Below are 18,899 nucleotides of genomic sequence, written 5' to 3'. Positions count from 1 at the left end.
TGGGTGTTAGTCTCTTGACACCTGCTGTCACTGTTCACCTAGCAGTAAGTAGGTACCAAAGGCGTTGACGGGGGAAAAGGGGGAAGGAAGGGGGATATGGGGAGGGAGGCCGGGGAGGCCGGGGAGACCGGGGAGACCGGGGAGACCGGGGAGACCGGGGAGGGGTAGGGGGATGCAGGAATCATAGGAGAGAGAGAGAGAGAGGGGGGGATGAGGGGGATGAGGGAGGGGGAAGGAGTGGAGATGAATATGGGGGATCGGGTAGGGGTAGGGGGAGGGGGAGATGTAGGGGGAGGGGGAGGGGTAGGGAGGGCGGGGAGGGGTATGGAGGGCGGGGAGGGGTAGGGAGGGCGGGGAGGGGTAGGGAGGGCGGGGAGGGGGGAGGTGCACTAAGCTATATATACATGGCAGCGGGTGCTGGGAGCGTTTGTTTCCCAGCTGGAGCGACGAAGGACGTTAACTTTGCTAAAGGGTTGAGAGACGACCATCCTAGGATACGTAGTGTGTCATATCTAGTGTGGGTGAGTGGGCTGGAGAGTGTGATCTTAGCAGTGATTTTAGAGGTGAAGAGTGTGTGATCTTGGTGGCGATCTTAGCAGTGATCTTAGAGGTGGGTAGTGTGTGACCTTGGCAGTGATCTTAGCATTGATCCTAGAGGTGGAGAGTGTGTGATCTTAGCACTGATCTTAGAGTTGGAGAATGTGTGACCTTAGGAATGATATTAGAGGTATAGAGTGAGTGATCTTAGCAGCGATCCTGTGTGTGATTTTAGCAGTGATCCTAGAAGTGGAAACTGTGTGATCTTAGCATTGATCCTAGAGGTGGAGAGTGTGTGATCTTAGCAGTGATATTAGAAGTGGAGAATGTGTGACCTTAGGAGTGATATTAGAGGTATAGAGTGTGTGATCTTAGCAGTGATCCTAGAAGTGGAGAGTGTGTGATCTTAGCAGTGATCCTAGAAGTGGAGAGTGTGTGATCGTAGCAGTGATCTTAGAGGTGGAGAGAGTGTGTGAGCTTAGTAGTGATCTTGGAGAGTGTGTGATCTTTGCGCTGTGAGCTCAGCGGTGGTTCACGGTATTAACGCTTCTCTTATGATCTTAACGATGAGATGGGATCCTAGCGCGTTTTTTGTGATCTTAGCGATATGTTCTGTGATCTTAGCATAGTGATATGTGATATAAGTGCGGTGATCTGTGATCTTAGCAGAGCTCTGTGATCTTAGCAGTGCTCCGTGAGCTTAGCAGTGCTCCGTGATCTTAGCAGTGCTCCGTGGTCTTAGCAGTGCCCCGTGATCTTAGCAGTGCTCTGTGATCTTAGCATTGCTCTGTGATCTTAGCAGTGCTTCGTGATCTTAGCAGTGCTCCGTGAACTTAGCAGTGCTCCGTGATCTTTGCGGTGCTCTGTGATCTTAGCATTGCTCTGTGATCTTAGCATTGCTCTGTGATCTTACCATTACTCTGTGATCTTAGCAGTGCTTCGTGAACTTAGCATTGCTCTGTGATCTTAGCATTGCTCTGTGATCTTAGCATTGCTCCGTGATCTTAGCAGTGCTCCGTGATCTTAGCATTGCTCTGTGATCTTAGCAGTGCTCCGTGATCTTAGCAGTGCTCCGTGATCTTAGCATTGCTCTGTGATCTTAGCAGTGCTCCGTGATCTTAGCAGTGCTCCGTGATCTTAGCATTGCTCTGTGATCTTAGCATTGCTCTGTGATCTTAGCAGTGCTCCGTGATCTTTGCGGTGCTCTGTGATCTTAGCATTGCTCTGTGATCTTAGCATTGCTCTGTGATCTTAGCAGTGCTCCGTGATCTTAGCAGTGCTCCGTGATCTTAGCATTGCTCTGTGATCTTAGCATTGCTCTGTGATCTTAGCAGTGCTCCGTGATCTTAGCATTGCTCTGTGATCTTAGCATTGCTCTGTGATCTTAGCAGTGCTCTGTGATCTTAGCAGTGCTCTGTGATCTTAGCAGTGCTCTGTGATCTTAGCAGTGCTCCGTGATCTTAGCAGTGCTCTGTGATCTTAGCAGTGCTCCGTGATCTTAGCAGTGCTCCGTGATCTTAGCAATGCTCCGTGATCTTTGCGGTGCTCTGTGATCTTAGCGGTGCTCTGTGATCTTAGCGGTGCTCAGTGATCTTAGCAGTGCTCCGTGATCTTTGCGGTGCTCTGTGATCTTAGCGGTGCTCCGTGATCTTAGCAGTGCTCAGTGATCTTAGCAGTATTGTGTGGTCTTAGCAGTATTTTGTGATCTTGGTAGTGCTCTGGTTTTAGCACGGTGCTCTGTGATCTTAGCAATGTTCTGTGATCGTAACAGTTTTCTGTGATCTTAGCAGTGTTCTTTGGGCTTTACACTGTGCTCTATGATCTTAGAACACCTCTATATGACGTGTTACGTGTTCCACTGTGATGGTGTTCTGTGTTCCATTATGGTGGTATTCTGTGCTCCACTGTGGGAGTGTTTTGTGCTCCACTGTGGGAGTGTTTTGTGCTCCACTGTGGTGGAATTCTTTGCTCAACTGTGGTGGTATTCTATGATCCGCTATAGTGGTGTTCAGTGCTCCACTATAGTATTCTGTGCTCCACTGTGGCGCTCAATGCTCCTCTATTGTGTTCTGCTAGACGGAGGTGTTCTGAGCTTCTGGATGGCGCTTTTCTTATCTCCCAACGGTGTTCTGTTACCTAGCATGGTGTTATGTTGCCTAGCATGGTGTTTTGTTACCTGGCATGGTGTTCTGTGTGTTAGTGGCAACCATTGTGTTCTGAATGTTAGTGGCAGCCATTATGTTCTATGAGGTGGTGTTCTGTGTGATAGTAAGGAACCATTGCGTTCTGAGTGGTGCTCTGTGTGGTAGTTAGGAGCCACTGTGTTCAATGAGATGGTGTTCTACAGAAGATGTGTTGACGCTGAGGATGACCTCTGTGGAGGTGGAATTTGTGGGAGGGGGAGGAAAGAACCGGTTTTTGGGAAGTGGTTAGGGGGGGGGGTGGAAGGTGAGCCAGTGACCTACACTACTGATCTTGTTTTGGGGGTTAGACGAGGTGGCACCTTAATAATAATATTAATAATAATAATAATAATAATAACACCTAATAACTAACCAGTCACACCTCAGAACACCTGGTAATTAACCAGTCACACGTCAGAACACCTGGTAATTATTATCCAGTCACATGTCATTAACAGGTCATGCCTGTCAGTCTTGTTGATTCCCACGGTCATCTAGCAGGCTAGACTGGTTCCATCCTCTAGCCACACCGTGACGCTCTTGTAGGTGAGGTCAGTAGCAACAGCCTGGTTGACCTTGCAGCAACTGCCGAAGCTGGTGGAAGCCTTCACAGGAAAGGAGGAACGATCCTCCACCACTTGTGCTGCATCATCCACACGGTCAGTGGATGACATAGGCTTGCTGGAAGCTTATATTAACAGACAGAGAGCCGGCTGTCAGCCTGATTACGTTGTCTTTAGAGGCACGTAAGTTCCCCCGTCTTCTAATAAGAAGTTCATTTATCCACTATAATCTATCTTGTCAATAATTACTATCACATTTGCTTTGTCTGTTTCGTGAGGTGAAGTCCAGGATCTTTCCTTAATTCATGGTATAACTTAACAAATCTTTGATGACAGTTGTGTTGTAGATGTGTGAGCGACCTTCAGGTGTGTTGTAGTGAATGGTCGCCGTCCTTGGTGCTTAATATGCAACACATGTGTCAGTTACGCACACTCTGCTTCATTAACTAATAAAACATATAAGCTTCACCTTGTCAATTAATATCTCTGGATAAAACAACAGAGAGATTACTACTTACTGTCCGGTTGAAATCACTTAAAGCACACACACACACACACACACACACACACACACACACACACACACACACACACACACACACACACACACACTCACCTACTGAACGAGGGTTCCAACGGGAAGGAAAAAGACAACTTATGCTAAGGCCCTATCAGCTCATTAAGCAGGGCCCAGGAATGGAGGAGGAGAGCAGCTGGGAGTGGGGATGGAGGTGGGGGATGGGGATGAAGGTGCAGAGGCACGACCATGCCACTAAGAGCTACACGAAAAAAATAAGGGAGAAAATGGCCCATGTACAAACAGAAACCAGAGACACAGAGGGAAAGGCAATGGGAAGAGGAGAGGGCTAAGTCAGTGTATATTCATGGGCTTCAGGAGAGTGAGGGAAGGACACATACTGAAAGACGGCAGGCAGAAAGACAGGAGAGTGAGAACATCATCAAAGAAATAGGCGAAAAAGACATGTCTGAGATTGTAAATTTTCAGAGAAAAGGAGGGTACTTGAATGTGAGAAAACAGCCGATCAAGCTGATTTTCAGAACAGAAACAGTGCTGAACAGGATCCTGTAAGAGAAACCACGGTTGACGGAATCGTCAATATACGAGATGGTGTTCCTAGACCAAGACAGAACAAAATCAGAACGACAGCAGCTGAGGGAGAGGACATAAGAACATAAGAAAGGAGGAACACTGCAGCAGGCCTGTTGGCCCATAGTAGGCAGGTCCTTAACAATCCTTCACACTAACAAAATATTTGCCCAACCCAATTTTCAGTGCTACCCAAGAAATAAGTTTTGATGATTCTATTTACTCATTATACAAGTCTCACTCAAATCCAAGCCCTCTCACTCATGTGTTTACCTAACCTAAATTTAAAACCACCCAACGTTTTAGCTTCAATAACCGTACTAGGCAGACTGTTCCACTCGTCAACTACCCTGTTTCCAAACCAATACTTTCCTATATCCTTTCGAAATCTAAACTTATTTAATTTGAACCCATTATTGCAAAATGGGCTAGAAAGAGAGACAAGGACAGAATCAGCAGAGGACAACCAGAGCAGGGCAGAGCAACAAGAGCAAGCACACACAGAACCATCCCCAGAACCCCACAACCAAACATGCTATCCCAACACGGACCCCAACTCCACACTCACAGCCCCCACCCCACACTATGCTGTAGAATCCCGCAGCACACTGCCAGGGCCCCCACCCTTACAGACCCCCAAAACGCAGTGTTGGAGAGGAAACTGAAGGTATGGTACACCAAAGCTGATGGAATAACGAGAGAGTCAAAGAGGCATCACCGGACATCATAGCCCTCACAGCAACCAAGTTCACAGGCATGATAATAGATGCCATCTTTCCAACGGGATATCAGAGCCTGAGAAGAAACAGAGGGAACAGAGGGTGTGGAGGTGTGGCACTGCTGATCAAAAACCAATGGGATTTTGATGAGCTGGAAAGAGGAGACAGAGGAGAAGCAAGAGACTACATAATAGGAACGCTTCAGTCTGGAGGTCCCAAGGTGGTAATTGCATTGATGTATAACCCACCACAGAACAGCAGGAGGCCAAGTCAAGAGTATGATGAGAATAATAGGGCGATGGTTGACACATTGGCTGAAGTGGCCAGAAGGGCTCATGCGAGCAGGGCAAAGCAATTGATCATGGGTGACTCCAACCACAAGGATATCGTTTGGGAGAACTTGAAGCCACATGGGGGCCAAGAAACGTGGAGTGGTAAGATGTTGGAAGTGGTACTGGAAAACCTCATGTACCAACACGTAAGGGACACTATCAGAGAGAGAGAGAATAGGATGAACCAACAAGACTGAACCTAGTATTCACCTTGAGTAGTGCAGATACTGAGGACATCACATATGAAAGATCCCTTGGGGCCAGTGATCATGTGGTTCTGAGCTTCGAATACATAGTAGAGCTACTTGTGAAGGGGGAAGCAGGAAGGGCCGGACGAATGAAGCCAAATTACAAGAAAGGGGACCATGTATGCATGAAGAACTTCCTGAACAGGGTTCAGTGGGACAGAGAACTGGCAGGGAAGTCAGTAGACGAGATAATGGAATATGTGGCAACAATATGGAAGGGAGCTGAAGAGAGGGTTGTACTCAAGGGTAACAGGAATAACAAAAAAGCCAGGATGAGCCCGTGGTTCACTCAAAGGTGCAGAGAGGCCAAAACCAAGTGTGCTAGGGAATGGAAGAAGTAAAGAAGGCAAAGGACCCAAGAGAATAAGGAGAGCAGTCGTAGAGCCAGAAATGAATATGCACAGGTAAGAAGGGAGGCCCAAAGGCAATACGAAAGTCAAATCTGACCCAAAGCTGTTGTACAACCACATCAGGAGTAAACAACAGTCAAGGACCAGGTAATCAGGTTGAGGAATAAAGAAGGGGAGGTCACAAAAATGACCGCAAAGTATGCAAGGAGCTCAACATAAGATTCAAAGAAGTGTTCACAGAGGAGACAGAAGGGACTCCAGAAAGGTGGAGAGGTGGGGTACACCATCAAGTGTTGGACACAATACATACAACCGAGGAAAAAGTGAAGAGGCTGCTAAGCGAGCTAGATACCTCAAAGGTGATGGGTCCGGATAACATCTCTCCATGGGGCCTGAGAGAGGGAGCAGAGGTGCTTTGTGTACCACTTACAATTATCTTTCAACACATCTATCGAAACAGGCCAACTACCGGAAGAAAGGAAGACATCAAATGTAGTCACAATTTTTAAAAAAGGAGACAGAAACGAAGCATTAAATTACAGACCAGTGTCACTGACGTGTATAGTATGAAAGGTCATGGAGAAAATTATCAGGAAAAGAGTGGTAGAGCACCTTATCAACAACAGCCAGCATGGTTTCAGGGACTGGAATCCTGCTTCACAAACCTACTGGAGTTTATTGACAGGGTGACGGCAGTAAGACAAGAGAGAGAGGGGTGGGTAGATTGCATTTTCTTGGACTGTAAAAAGGCGTTTGACACAGTTCCACACAAGAGATTAGTGCAAAAGCTGGAGGACCAATCAGCGATAACAGGGAAGGCACTACAATGGATCAGGGAATACCTGTCAGGAAGACAACAGCGAGTCATGGTGCATGACAAGGTGTCAGAGTGGGCCCCTGTAACGAGCGGGATGCCACAGGGATCAGTCCTAGGACCGGTTCTGTTTCGGGTATTTGTGAACGACATGACGGAAGGAATAGACTCCGAAGTGTCCCTGTTTGCAGATGATGTAAAGCTGATGAGAAGAATTCAATCGGACGAGGACCGGGCAGAACTACAGGGGGATCTAGACAGGCTGCAGGAGTGGTCTAGCAAACGGCTCCTGGAGTTCAACTCCACCAAGTGCAAAGTCATGAAGATTGGGGAAGGGCAAACAAGACCACAGACGGAGTACAATCTAGGGGGCCAGAGCTTACAAACCTCACTCAAGGAAAAGGATCATGGGGTGAGTATAACACCAGGTACATCTCCTGAGGCGCACATCAACCAAATAACTGCTGCAGCATATGGGCGCCTGGCAAACCTAAGAACAGCATTCCGACATCTAAATAAGGAGTCATTCAGGACCCTGTACACTGTGTACGTTAGGCCCATATTGGAGTATACAGCGTCAGTTTGGAACCCTCACCTAGCCAAGCATGTAAGGAAACTAGAGAAAGTGGAAAGGTTTGCAGCAATACTAGTCTCGGAGCTAAGGGGTATGTCCTGCGAGGAGAGGCTAAGGAAAATCGACTTGACGACAGTGGAAGACAGGAGAGATAGGGGGGATATGATAACGACATATAAAACACTGAGAGGAATCGACAAGGTGGACAGAGATAAGATGTTCCAGAGATGGGACACAGCAACAAGGGGTCACAGTTGGAAGTTGAAGACTCAGATGAATCATATGGACATAAGGAAGTATTTCTTCAGTCACAGAGTTGTCAGGGAGTAGAATAGTCTGGGAAGTGATGTAGTGGAGGCAGGATCCATACATAGCTTTAAGAAGGGGTATGAAGGCGCATGGAGCAGGAAGAGTGACCCAGCAGCGACCAGTGAAGAGGCGGGGCCAGGTGCTATGACTCGACCTCTGCAACCACAACTAGGTGAGTACACACACACACACACACACACACACACACACACACACACACACACACACACACACACACACACACACACACACACACACACACACAGGATCTGTGAATCGACCCCTGCAACCTCAATTAGGTGAGTACACAGACAAACATCGTTTGGGAGGGTTTTTAAACAACATTATTACTTACCACTTGGGGCAGAGAGTTTCGCTGAGTGACAAGTGGTAACAACTATTTAGATATTATTATTATTATTATTATTATTATTATTATTATTATTATTATTATTATTATTATTATTATTATTGTTGTTGTTGTTATTTAGAATAAAAGGGAGTAAAGCAGCTCGGACAGACGGATTGAAGCAGAGATATTATAAGCAAGTGAGGGCACAGTTTTGAGAAGATAAGACCATAAGAATGAAGGAGGACTAGAGCAGGTTTACCGGCCCTTGCTAGGCAAGTCTTTGTATGGTTCTTGGAGTCAATATTTCAATGAAAGGTTGGAAAATACCCGAGAACTGGCAGAGATCACGCATGGCTTCTTTGTATTAATGAATAAGGTAGAACAAGACAGCTTGGTAGTGAGTATTGATACTGGAAGAGACAGTCAAGGCTGACAGTATGAGAGTGGAGGATCACGGATGAGTGAGGAAGATTAGATGTGTAGATCAAGTGGTTACACTGAACCACATAAGTGAACAATACTTTAAAGTAAGGAACTATTTGTTACACTTATGGATTTAGAAAAGGTATATGATAGGGAGGATAGAGGGAGCAATGTGTCAAATGTTGCAAGTGGATGGAATATTTGGTTGGTTACTGAAATCAGGCAATAGTTAGTATGGTAAGATATGGTTAGTATGGCGACGAAGTGGACAATATTAAGTCAGTGTGGGAGTGAAGGTGTCGGTGGATGGATCAGTTACAAGTCAGTGTGGGAGTGAAGGTGTCGGTGGATGGATCAGTTACAAGTCAGTGTGGGAGTGAAGGTGTCGGTGGATGGATCAGTTACAAGTCAGTGTGGGAGTGAAGGGGTCGGTGGATGGATCAGTTACAAGTCAGTGTGGGAGTGAAGGTGTCGGTGGATGGATCAGTTGCAAGTCAGTGTGGGAGTGAAGGGGTCGGTGGATGGATCAGTTACAAGTCAGTGCTAAAACTAGCAAGGAAGTGTAATAGCAATGTTAGTTTTAGCAGTGACTAGTCCAGGCTTCAAGCTCCGCTTCAGTTGTTTACACTCTTATTATCCACATTTCGCCAGTCAGAGCGAAGTATTGCCTCAAATAAAAGCTTCTTTTACATGGTGTCTCTTCACTGTTGTCTGCAGTCAACAATGTGAATCCAGATCATGTCTTATTTTATTTTCACTACGAAGGATTGTTTGTACCACTGAGAACTGCTTGTTATGTTACTTTTCTCCTCTGTGTAGTTAGACTCCTCAGGCACTGTATTATCCCTGGCACTGTAGTGGTTAATGCCTTGCGAGTCGTGGGTCACTGTTTCTGTAGTTAAAAGCGTGTCAGCAAGCACAGGGATATGTTTATTTTTCGGTTCCTGACCACTTCTGATAAAGTTTGCTCACGTCTGTTTTTAACCAACTTGTCCGTATTTATTGCTATGTATTATATTATGTTATTTCTATGTTGCAGGAGCAGCTGATGATGCTGTGGCTTCTTATGTTGGTGGCGGCGGCGGCGGCGGGGACGGCAGGGCACCCGTTGGAGGCGCAGCGGCTAGAGGGCAGAGCCATAGGGCAGGGTAGAGGCGTAGGTTGGCTGTGGAACCTACCCTTCGCTGACCATCCTCGTCAGCAATTTGGTGAGTGACCTTTCCCGACCCTCAGTGCTGATCCCTCTCACCTCCTTGTCTCTGTGACCTGCAACTGGGTCCGTGACCTTCCGCTGGGACTCTGGGACTTCCTACCATTTGTGTGACCTCCCACTCTCTCTCTGTGACGCCTCACTGTATCTCACACTCACTTTCTCTCACGGAGTCTGTTCTACTTTCCACTTTAGGGGTGATCTTCACCGCACCCTGCCTAGGTACAAGGATGACCTGTGACCCCTCAGGTAATCCTGAGGGTCACACTTCCCTTCCACAACATTCAACATTTTTGTGAGGACTGTCATTCAGTTACATTAGACTGGTATCAATATCAATATTATTGTTTGTACAACTGTGTACTTAGCCATGTTCTGTATCATAGTTCTTCTCAGGTGCACTTGCTCTTTCTCGCGATTAACGAACGGTGGATCAAACCTCCATTCCTTGTACTGAATGACTCCAACAGGTTTAATGCTTCAAATGATGGTGATGTTGATGATGATGATAATAGTATAAGTGTGGATGTGTGAGTGTGGTTATGCTGCCTGACATATTATTTACAATGTGTCGTGTCTGCTGGAGTTGCTGCACCAGCCTCACACTTATAACTGACTCACGAAATCGCAATACTCTCCATATACTCTACTCTTCTTATAACACTTCTGCTTTGTAAATACCTCTCGTAAGCTACCCTTTTCTCTTTCATCACACCCTTTACTTCATCATTCCACCAATCACTCCTCTTTCCTCCTGCACCCACCCTCCTATAACCACAAACTTCCGCCCCACATTCTAATACTGCATTTTTAAAACTATTCCAACCCTCTTCAACCCCCCCCCCCCCACTACTCATACTTGCACCAGCCGTCTCCCACCGAGGCAGGGTGACCCAAAAAGTGTATCTCTCAGTGTAAATACACTGATGCTTACTTTAATTCCTATTTTTAAGTATTCAAGTATTCTTACCAGGTGGTGAACAGGTGACATGTGACCTTAATGATCGAAAACGATCATTGATGAGTAAGACCACATATACGTACAACACGTGGGTATCTTTGTTGTTGAAACGTTTCGCTTACACAGTAGACTTCAGTAAAATACTGAGGCAGGAGTGAAATGAAGACGATGTAATCAGTCTATGAACCTTGGAGAAATAGTATTAAAGGCGGTCAGTCGCTCATCCTGGAGAAGAGTTGTGCTCCATGAAGGTGAACTCTTCTTCAGGCTGAGCACTGTCTCACTACTACACTGATGACCCTGTACTGGACTGAAGAACACTACTGCCTAGAGGAAACATTTCAATAATAAGGATATCCAAATGTTGTTCATGTGTCTTACTCATCAACCTTAATGATCCTCTACGGAATCGATAATTTGTAAGTCCAATTAGCAAACCATCATGACCACCAGTGTCTGTACTCGGCCTATCGTCCTCAACTGCAGAAGTACCAGAGGCGCGGGAGGAGGGTCGCAGGAGGAGTGACTCCGTCACTAAGGTCAAGGAGGAATTGGTGGAGGGTGACCTCAGCGGTGGCAGTCCCGTCACTCATCACGAGGAGGAGCTCCTGGAGGAGGGCCGACGGAGAAGCAGCCCTGAAGACAAGCCTAGCAAGCGGAAGCCTTCCAAGACTCTTCGTGATGGCACTCTTTCTGGCAACGTTGGGGTGCAGTTGAGTGCCACTGGATTCCAGGGTGCCGCTGCTGCTCCAGCTGCCTCTGGTGCCAGCACTACCACCCTCGTTGGTCATAATGTGAGTGCCATTCTGTGTGTGTATTTAATATTCGTATGTATGGGGCAAGTGTAGGGTACAAGGAATTAATTCAAAATATATCTCATACACAAATAACCCGCACATTGTAAATGGTCCAAATAGGAACGAAGCGTCGTAGTAAGTTTCTCTCCTATGTCCGGGTTATTTGTATATTGTTCCAGTCAGGGTATTCTGCCTTTTATGTTTTTTATATCTATATTATCAACTACTTGTTCAAGGGACAAGCGCCCCCGCAGCCGCTCACACACCACGACTCCTCAGTAGGGTTAAAAATATAACATAACCAGGAACTATCAAGAGACACGAGTCAAGAAAACTCGGCTCCATCCATACAAGACTCATCTTCAAATAAATCCTTTATAAAACTGGAAAATTGATAAATGACACACTTGGGCAACATTTTGGAATCTTTATTCTGGAAACGTTTCGTCAGCCAGTGACTTCTTCAGTCCAATACAGTGGAAGAAGAGCAGAAATTTGAGGTAATCAGTCCCTCAGCCTGGAGTTGTCGCCTTCACTCCATCAGTCGTGACTGATGTACCCAACACATTACCCTGTCTAGTTATGTCTCTCATTGAACACACTAGTAATGTCTCTCATTGTACACACTAGTAATGTCTCTCATTGTACACACTAGTAATGTCTCTCATTGAACACACTAGTAACGTCTCTCATTGTACACACTAGTAATGTCTCTCATTGAACACACTAGTAACGTCTCTCATTGTACACACTAGTAATGTCTCTCATTGTACACATTAGTAATGTCTCTCATTGTACACATTAGTAATGTCTCTCATTGTACACACTAGTAATGTCTCTCATTGTACACATTAGTAATGTCTCTCATTGTACACACTAGTAATGTCTCTCATTGTACACATTAGTAATGTCTCTCATTGTACACATTAGTAATGTCTCTCATTGTACACACTAGTAACGTCTCTCATTGAACACACTAGTAATGTCTCTCATTATACACACTAGTAATGTCTCTCATTGTACACACTAGTAATGTCTCTCATTGTACACATTAGTAATGTCTCTCATTGTACACATTAGTAATGTCTCTCATTGTATAGACTAGTAATGTCTCTCATTGTACACACTAGTAATGTCTCTCATTGTACACACTAGTAATGTCTCTCATTGTACACATTAGTAATGTCTCTCATTGTACACACTAGTAATGTCTCTCATTGTATAGACTAGTAATGTCTCTCATTGTACACACTAGTAATGTCTCTCATTCTACACACTAGTAATGTATCTCATTGTACACTAGTAATGTCTCTCATTATACACACTAGTAATGTCTCTCATTGTACACACTAGTAATGTCTCTCATTGTACACATTAGTAACGTCTCTCATTGAACACACTAGTAATGTCTCTCATTATACACACTAGTAATGTCTCTCATTGTACACACTAGTAATGTCTCTCATTGTACACACTAGTAATGTCTCTCATTGTACACATTAGTAATGTCTCTCATTGTACACACTAGTAATGTCTCTCATTGTATAGACTAGTAATGTCTCTCATTGTACACACTAGTAATGTCTCTCATTCTACACACTAGTAATGTATCTCATTGTACACTAGTAATGTCTCTCATTATACACACTAGTAATGTCTCTCATTGTACACACTAGTAATGTCTCTCATTGTACACACTAGTTTACCTGGAGTTTACCTGGAGAGAGTTCTGGGGGTCAACGCCCCCGCGGCCCGGTCTGAGACCAGGCCTCCTGGTGGATCAGAGCCTGATCAACCAGGCTGTTGCTGCTGGCTGCACGCAAACCAACATACGAGCCACAGCCCGGCTGATCCGGAACTGACTTTAGGTGCTTGTCCAGTGCCAGCTTGAAGACTGCCAGGGGTCTGTTGGTAATCCCCCTTATGTGTAATGACTCTCATTGTACACGCTAGTAATGTCTCATTGTACACACTTGTAATGTCTCTCATTGTACACACTAGTAATGTCTCTCATTGTACACACTAGTAATGTCTCTCATTGTACACACTAGTAACGTATCTCATTGCATAGACTAGTAATGTCTCTCACTGTACACACTAGTAATGTCTCTCACTGTACACACTAGTAATGTCTCTCATTGTACACACAAGTAATGTCTCTCATTGTACACGCTAGTAATGTCTCATTGTACACACTTGTAATGTCTCTCATTGTACACACTAGTAATGTCTCTCATTGTACACACTAATAATGTCTCTCATTGTACACACTAGTAACGTATCTCATTGTACACAGCAGTAATGTCTCTCATTGTACACACTAGTAATGTCTCTTATTGTACACACTAGTAATGTCTCATTGTACACACTTGTAATGTCTCTCATTGTACACACTAACAATGTCTCTCATTGCACACACTAGTAACGTATCTCATTGTACACAGTAGTAATGTCTCTCGTTGTACACTCTAGTAATGTCTCTCATTGTACACACTAGTAATGTCTCTCATTGTACACACTGGTAATGTCTCATTGTACACACTTGTAATGTTTCTCACTGTACACACTAGTAATGTTTCTCACTGTACACGCTAGTAACGTATCTCATTGTACACAGTAGTAATGTCTCTCATTGCACACACTAGTAACGTATCTCATTGTACACTAGTAATATCTCTCATTATACACACTAGTAATGTCTCTCATTGTACACACTAGTAATGTCTCATTGTACACACTTGTAATGTCTCTCATTGTACACATTAATAATGTCTCTCATTGTACACAAAAGTAATGTCTCTCATTGTACGCAGTAGTAATGTCTCTCAGTGTACACACTAGTAATGTCTCTCATTGAACACACTAGTAAAGTCTCTAATTGTACACACTAGTAATATCTCTCATTATACACACTAGTAATGTCTCTCATTGTACACACTAATAATGTCTCATTGAACACACTAGTAATGTTTCTCATTGTACACACTAGTAATGTCTCTCATTGTAGACACTAGTAATGTCTCTCATTGTACACACTAGTAATGTCTCTCATTGTACACACTAGTAATGTCTCTCATTGTACACACAAGTAATGTCTCTCATTGTACAGAGTAGTAATGTCTCTCATTGTACAGAGTAGTAATGTCTCTCATTGTACACACTAGTAATGTCTCTCATTGAACACACTAGTAACGTCTCTAATTGTACACACTAGTAATATCTCTCATTATACACACTAGTAATGTCTCTCATTGTAAACACTAATAATGTCTCATTGTACACACTAGTAATGTTTCTCATTGTACACACTAGTGTCTCTCGTTGTACGCACTAGTGATATCTTTCATTATACACACTTGTAATGTCTCTCATTGTACACACTAGTAATGTCTCATTGTACGCACTACTAATGTCTCATTGTACACACAAACAATGTCTCTCATTGTACAAATTAGTAATGTCTCTCATTGTACACACTAGTAATGTCTCTCATTATACACACTGGTAATGTCTCTCATTGTACACACTAGTAATGTCTCTCATTGTACACACTAGTAACGTCTCTCATTGTACACACTAGTAATGTCTCTCATTATACACACTGGTAATGTCTCTCATTGTACACACTAATAATGTCTCTCATTGTACACATTAGTAATGTCTCTCATTATGCACACTAGTAATGTTTCTCATTGTACACACTAGTAATGTCTCTCATTATACACACTAATAATGTCTCTCATTGTACACACTTGTAATGTATCTCATTGTACACACTAGTAATGTCTCTCATTATACACACTAGTAATGTCTCTCATTGTACACACTACTAATGTCTCTCATTATACACACTAGTAATGTCTCTCATTGTACACACTAGTAAAGTCTCTCATACACACTAGTAATGTCTCTCATTGTACACTCTAGTAATGTATCTCATTGTACACTAGTAATGTCTCTCATTATACACATTAGTAATGTCTCTCATTGTACACACTAGTAATGACTCTCATTGTACACACTAGTAAAGTCTCTCATTGTATAGACTAGTAATGTCTCTTATTGTACACATTAGTAATGTCTCTCATTATACACACTAGTAATGTCTCTCATTGTACACACTAGTAATGTCTCTCATTGTACACACTAGTAAAGTCTCTCATTGTACACACTTGTAATATCTCTCATTGTACACACTCGTAATGTCTCTCATTGTACACACTAACAATGTCTCTCATTGTACACACTAGTAATGTGTCTCATTGTACACACTAGTAATGTCTCTCATTGTACACACTAGTAATGTCTCTCATTGTACACACTAGTAGTATCTCTCATTATACACACTAGTAATGTCTCTCATTGTACACACTAATAATGTCTTATTGTACACACTAGTAATGACTCTCATTGTACACACTGGTAATGTCTCTCATTGTACACACTAGTAATGTCTCTTATTGTACACACTAGTAACGTCTCTCATTGTACACACTAGTAATATCTTTCATTATACACATTAGTAATGTCTCTCATTGTACACACTAATAATGTCTTATTGTACACACTAGTAATGTCTCTCATTCTACACACTAGTAATGTCTCTCATTGTACACACTAGTAATGTCTCTCATTGTACACACTAGTAACGTCTCTCATTGTACGCACTAGTAATATCTCTCATTATACGCACTAGTAATATCTCTCATTATACACACTAGTAATGTCTCTCATTGTACACACTAATAATGTCTTATTGTACACACTAGTAATGTCTCTCATTGTACACACTAGTAATGTCTCTCATTGTACACACTAGTAATGTGTCTCATTGTACACACTACTAATGTCTCTCATTGTACACACTAGTAATGTGTCTCATTGTACACAGTAGTAATGTCTCTCATTGTACACACTAGTAATGTCTCTCATTGTACACACTAGTAATGTCTCTCATTGTGCACACTTGTAATGTCTCTCATCGTACACACTAGTAACGTCTCTCATTGTACACACTAGTAATGTGTCTCATTGTACACACTAGTAATGTCTCTCATTGAACACACTAGTAATGTCTCTCATTGTACACATTAGTAATGTCTCTCATTGTACACACTAGTAATGTCTCTCATTGTACGCACTAGTAATATCTTTCATTATACACACTGGTAATGTCTCTCATTGTACACTAATACTGTCTCATTGTACACATTAGTAATGTCTCTCATTATACACACTAGTAATGTCTCTCATTGTACACACTAGTAAAGTCTCTCATTGTACACACTTGTAATGTCTCTCATTGTACAGACTCGTAATGTCTCTCATTGCACACATTAGTAATGTCTCTCATTGTACACACTCGTAATGTCTCTCATTGTACACATTAATATCGTCTCTCCTTGTACACATTAGTAATGTTTCTCATTGTACACACTAGTAATTTGTCTCATTGTACACACTAGTAATGTCCCTCATTGTACACACTCGTAATGTCTCTCATTGTACACACCAGTGATGTGTCTCATTGTACACACTAATAATATCTCTCATTGTACACATTAGTAATGTCTCTCATTGTACACACTAGTAATGTCTCTCATTGTACACACTAGTAATGTCTCTCACTGTACACACTCGTAATGTCTCTCATTGTACACACCAGTAATGTCTTTCATTGTACACACTAGTAATGTCTCTCATTGTACACACTAGTAATGTCTCTCATTATACACACCAGAAATGTCTCTCATTGTACACACTAGTAATGTCTCTCATTGTACATACTAGTAATGTCTCTCATTGTACACACTAGTAATGCCTCATTGTACAGACTAGTAATGTCTCTCATTGTACACACTAGTAATGTGTTTCATTGTACACACTAATAATGTCTCATTGTACACACTAGTAATGTTTCTCATTGTACACACTAGTAATGTCTCTCATTGTACGCACTAGTAATGTCTCATTGTACGCACTACTAATGTCTCATTGTACACACTAACAATGTCTCTCATTGAACAAATTAGTAATGTCTCTCATTGTACACTCTAGTAATGTCTCTCATTATACACACTGGTAATGCCTCTCATTGTACACACTAGTAATGTCTCTCATTGTACACACTAGTAACGTCTCTCATTGTACACACTAGTAATGTCTCTCATTATACACACTGGTAATGTCTCTCATTGTACATACTAATAATGTCTCTCATTGTACACATTAGTAATGTCTCTCATTATGCACACTAGTAATGTCTCTCATTGTACACACTAGTAATGTCTCTCATTATACACACTAATAATGTCTCTCATTGTACACACTTGTAATGTCTAATTGTACACAGTAGTAATGTCTCTCATTATACACACTAGTAATGTCTCTCATTGTACACACTACTAATGTCTCTCATTATACACACTAGTAATGTCTCTCATTGTACACACTAGTAAAGTCTCTCATTATTCACACTAGTAATGTCTCTCATTGTACACACTAGTAATGTATCTCATTGTACACTAGTAATGTCTCTCATTGTACACACTAGTAATGTCTCTCATTGTACACACTAGTAATGACTCTCATTGTACACACTAGTAATGTCTCTCATTGTATAGACTAGTAATGTCTCTGATCGTACACATTAGTAATGTCTCTCATTATACACACTAGTAATGTCTCTCATTGTACACACTAGTAATGTCTCTCATTGTACACACTAGTAAAGTCTCTCATTGTACACACTTGTAATGTCTCTCATTGTACACACTAACAATGTCTCTCATTGTACACACTAGTAATGTGTCTCATTGTACACACTAGTAATGTCTCTCATTGTACACACTAGTAATATCTCTCATTATACACACTAGTAATGTCTCTCATTGTACACACTAATAATGTCTTATTGTACACACTAGTAATGACTCTCATTGTACACACTGGTAATGTCTCTCATTGTACACACTAGTAATGTCTCTCATTGTACACACTAGTAACGTCTCTCATTGTACACACTAGTAATATCTTTCATTATACACACTAGTAATGTTTCTCATTGTACACACTAATAATGTCTTATTGTACACACTAGTAATGTCTCTCATTCTACACACTAGTAATGTCTCTCATTGTACACACTAGTAATGTCTCTCATTGTACACACTAGTAACGTCTCTTATTGTACGCACTAGTAATATCTCTCATTATACGCACTAGTAATGTCTCTCATTGTACACACTAATAATGTCTACTGTACACACTAGTAATGTCTCTCATTGTACACACTAGTAATGTCTCTCATTGTACACACTAGTAATGTGTCTCATTGTACACACTAGTAATGTCTCTCATTGTACACACTAGTAATGTGTCTCATTGTACACACTAGTAATGTCTCTCATTGTACACACT

The 18,899-nt window shown here is 42.5% G+C and overlaps 1 protein-coding gene across 1 annotated transcript in view; it reads left to right on the top strand.

The window, feature by feature from the left end:
- Positions 1–424: 424 nt before the first annotated feature.
- LOC128688702 (uncharacterized) overlaps positions 425–18,899 on the top strand; it is an 83,569-nt gene continuing 65,094 nt past the window's right edge. The window contains exons 1-3 of the mRNA XM_053776683.2: positions 425–521; positions 9,552–9,720; positions 11,170–11,477. Coding sequence (XP_053632658.1) covers positions 9,561–9,720; positions 11,170–11,477 — 468 coding nt within the window. The 5' untranslated portion in view covers positions 425–521; positions 9,552–9,560. The remainder of the gene's footprint in view (positions 522–9,551; positions 9,721–11,169; positions 11,478–18,899) is intronic.

This window comes from Cherax quadricarinatus, chromosome 13 (genome assembly GCF_038502225.1).
Source record: "Cherax quadricarinatus isolate ZL_2023a chromosome 13, ASM3850222v1, whole genome shotgun sequence".
NCBI classification, from domain to species: domain Eukaryota; kingdom Metazoa; phylum Arthropoda; class Malacostraca; order Decapoda; family Parastacidae; genus Cherax; species Cherax quadricarinatus.
This window is presented reverse-complemented; position numbering and strand designations above follow the sequence as displayed.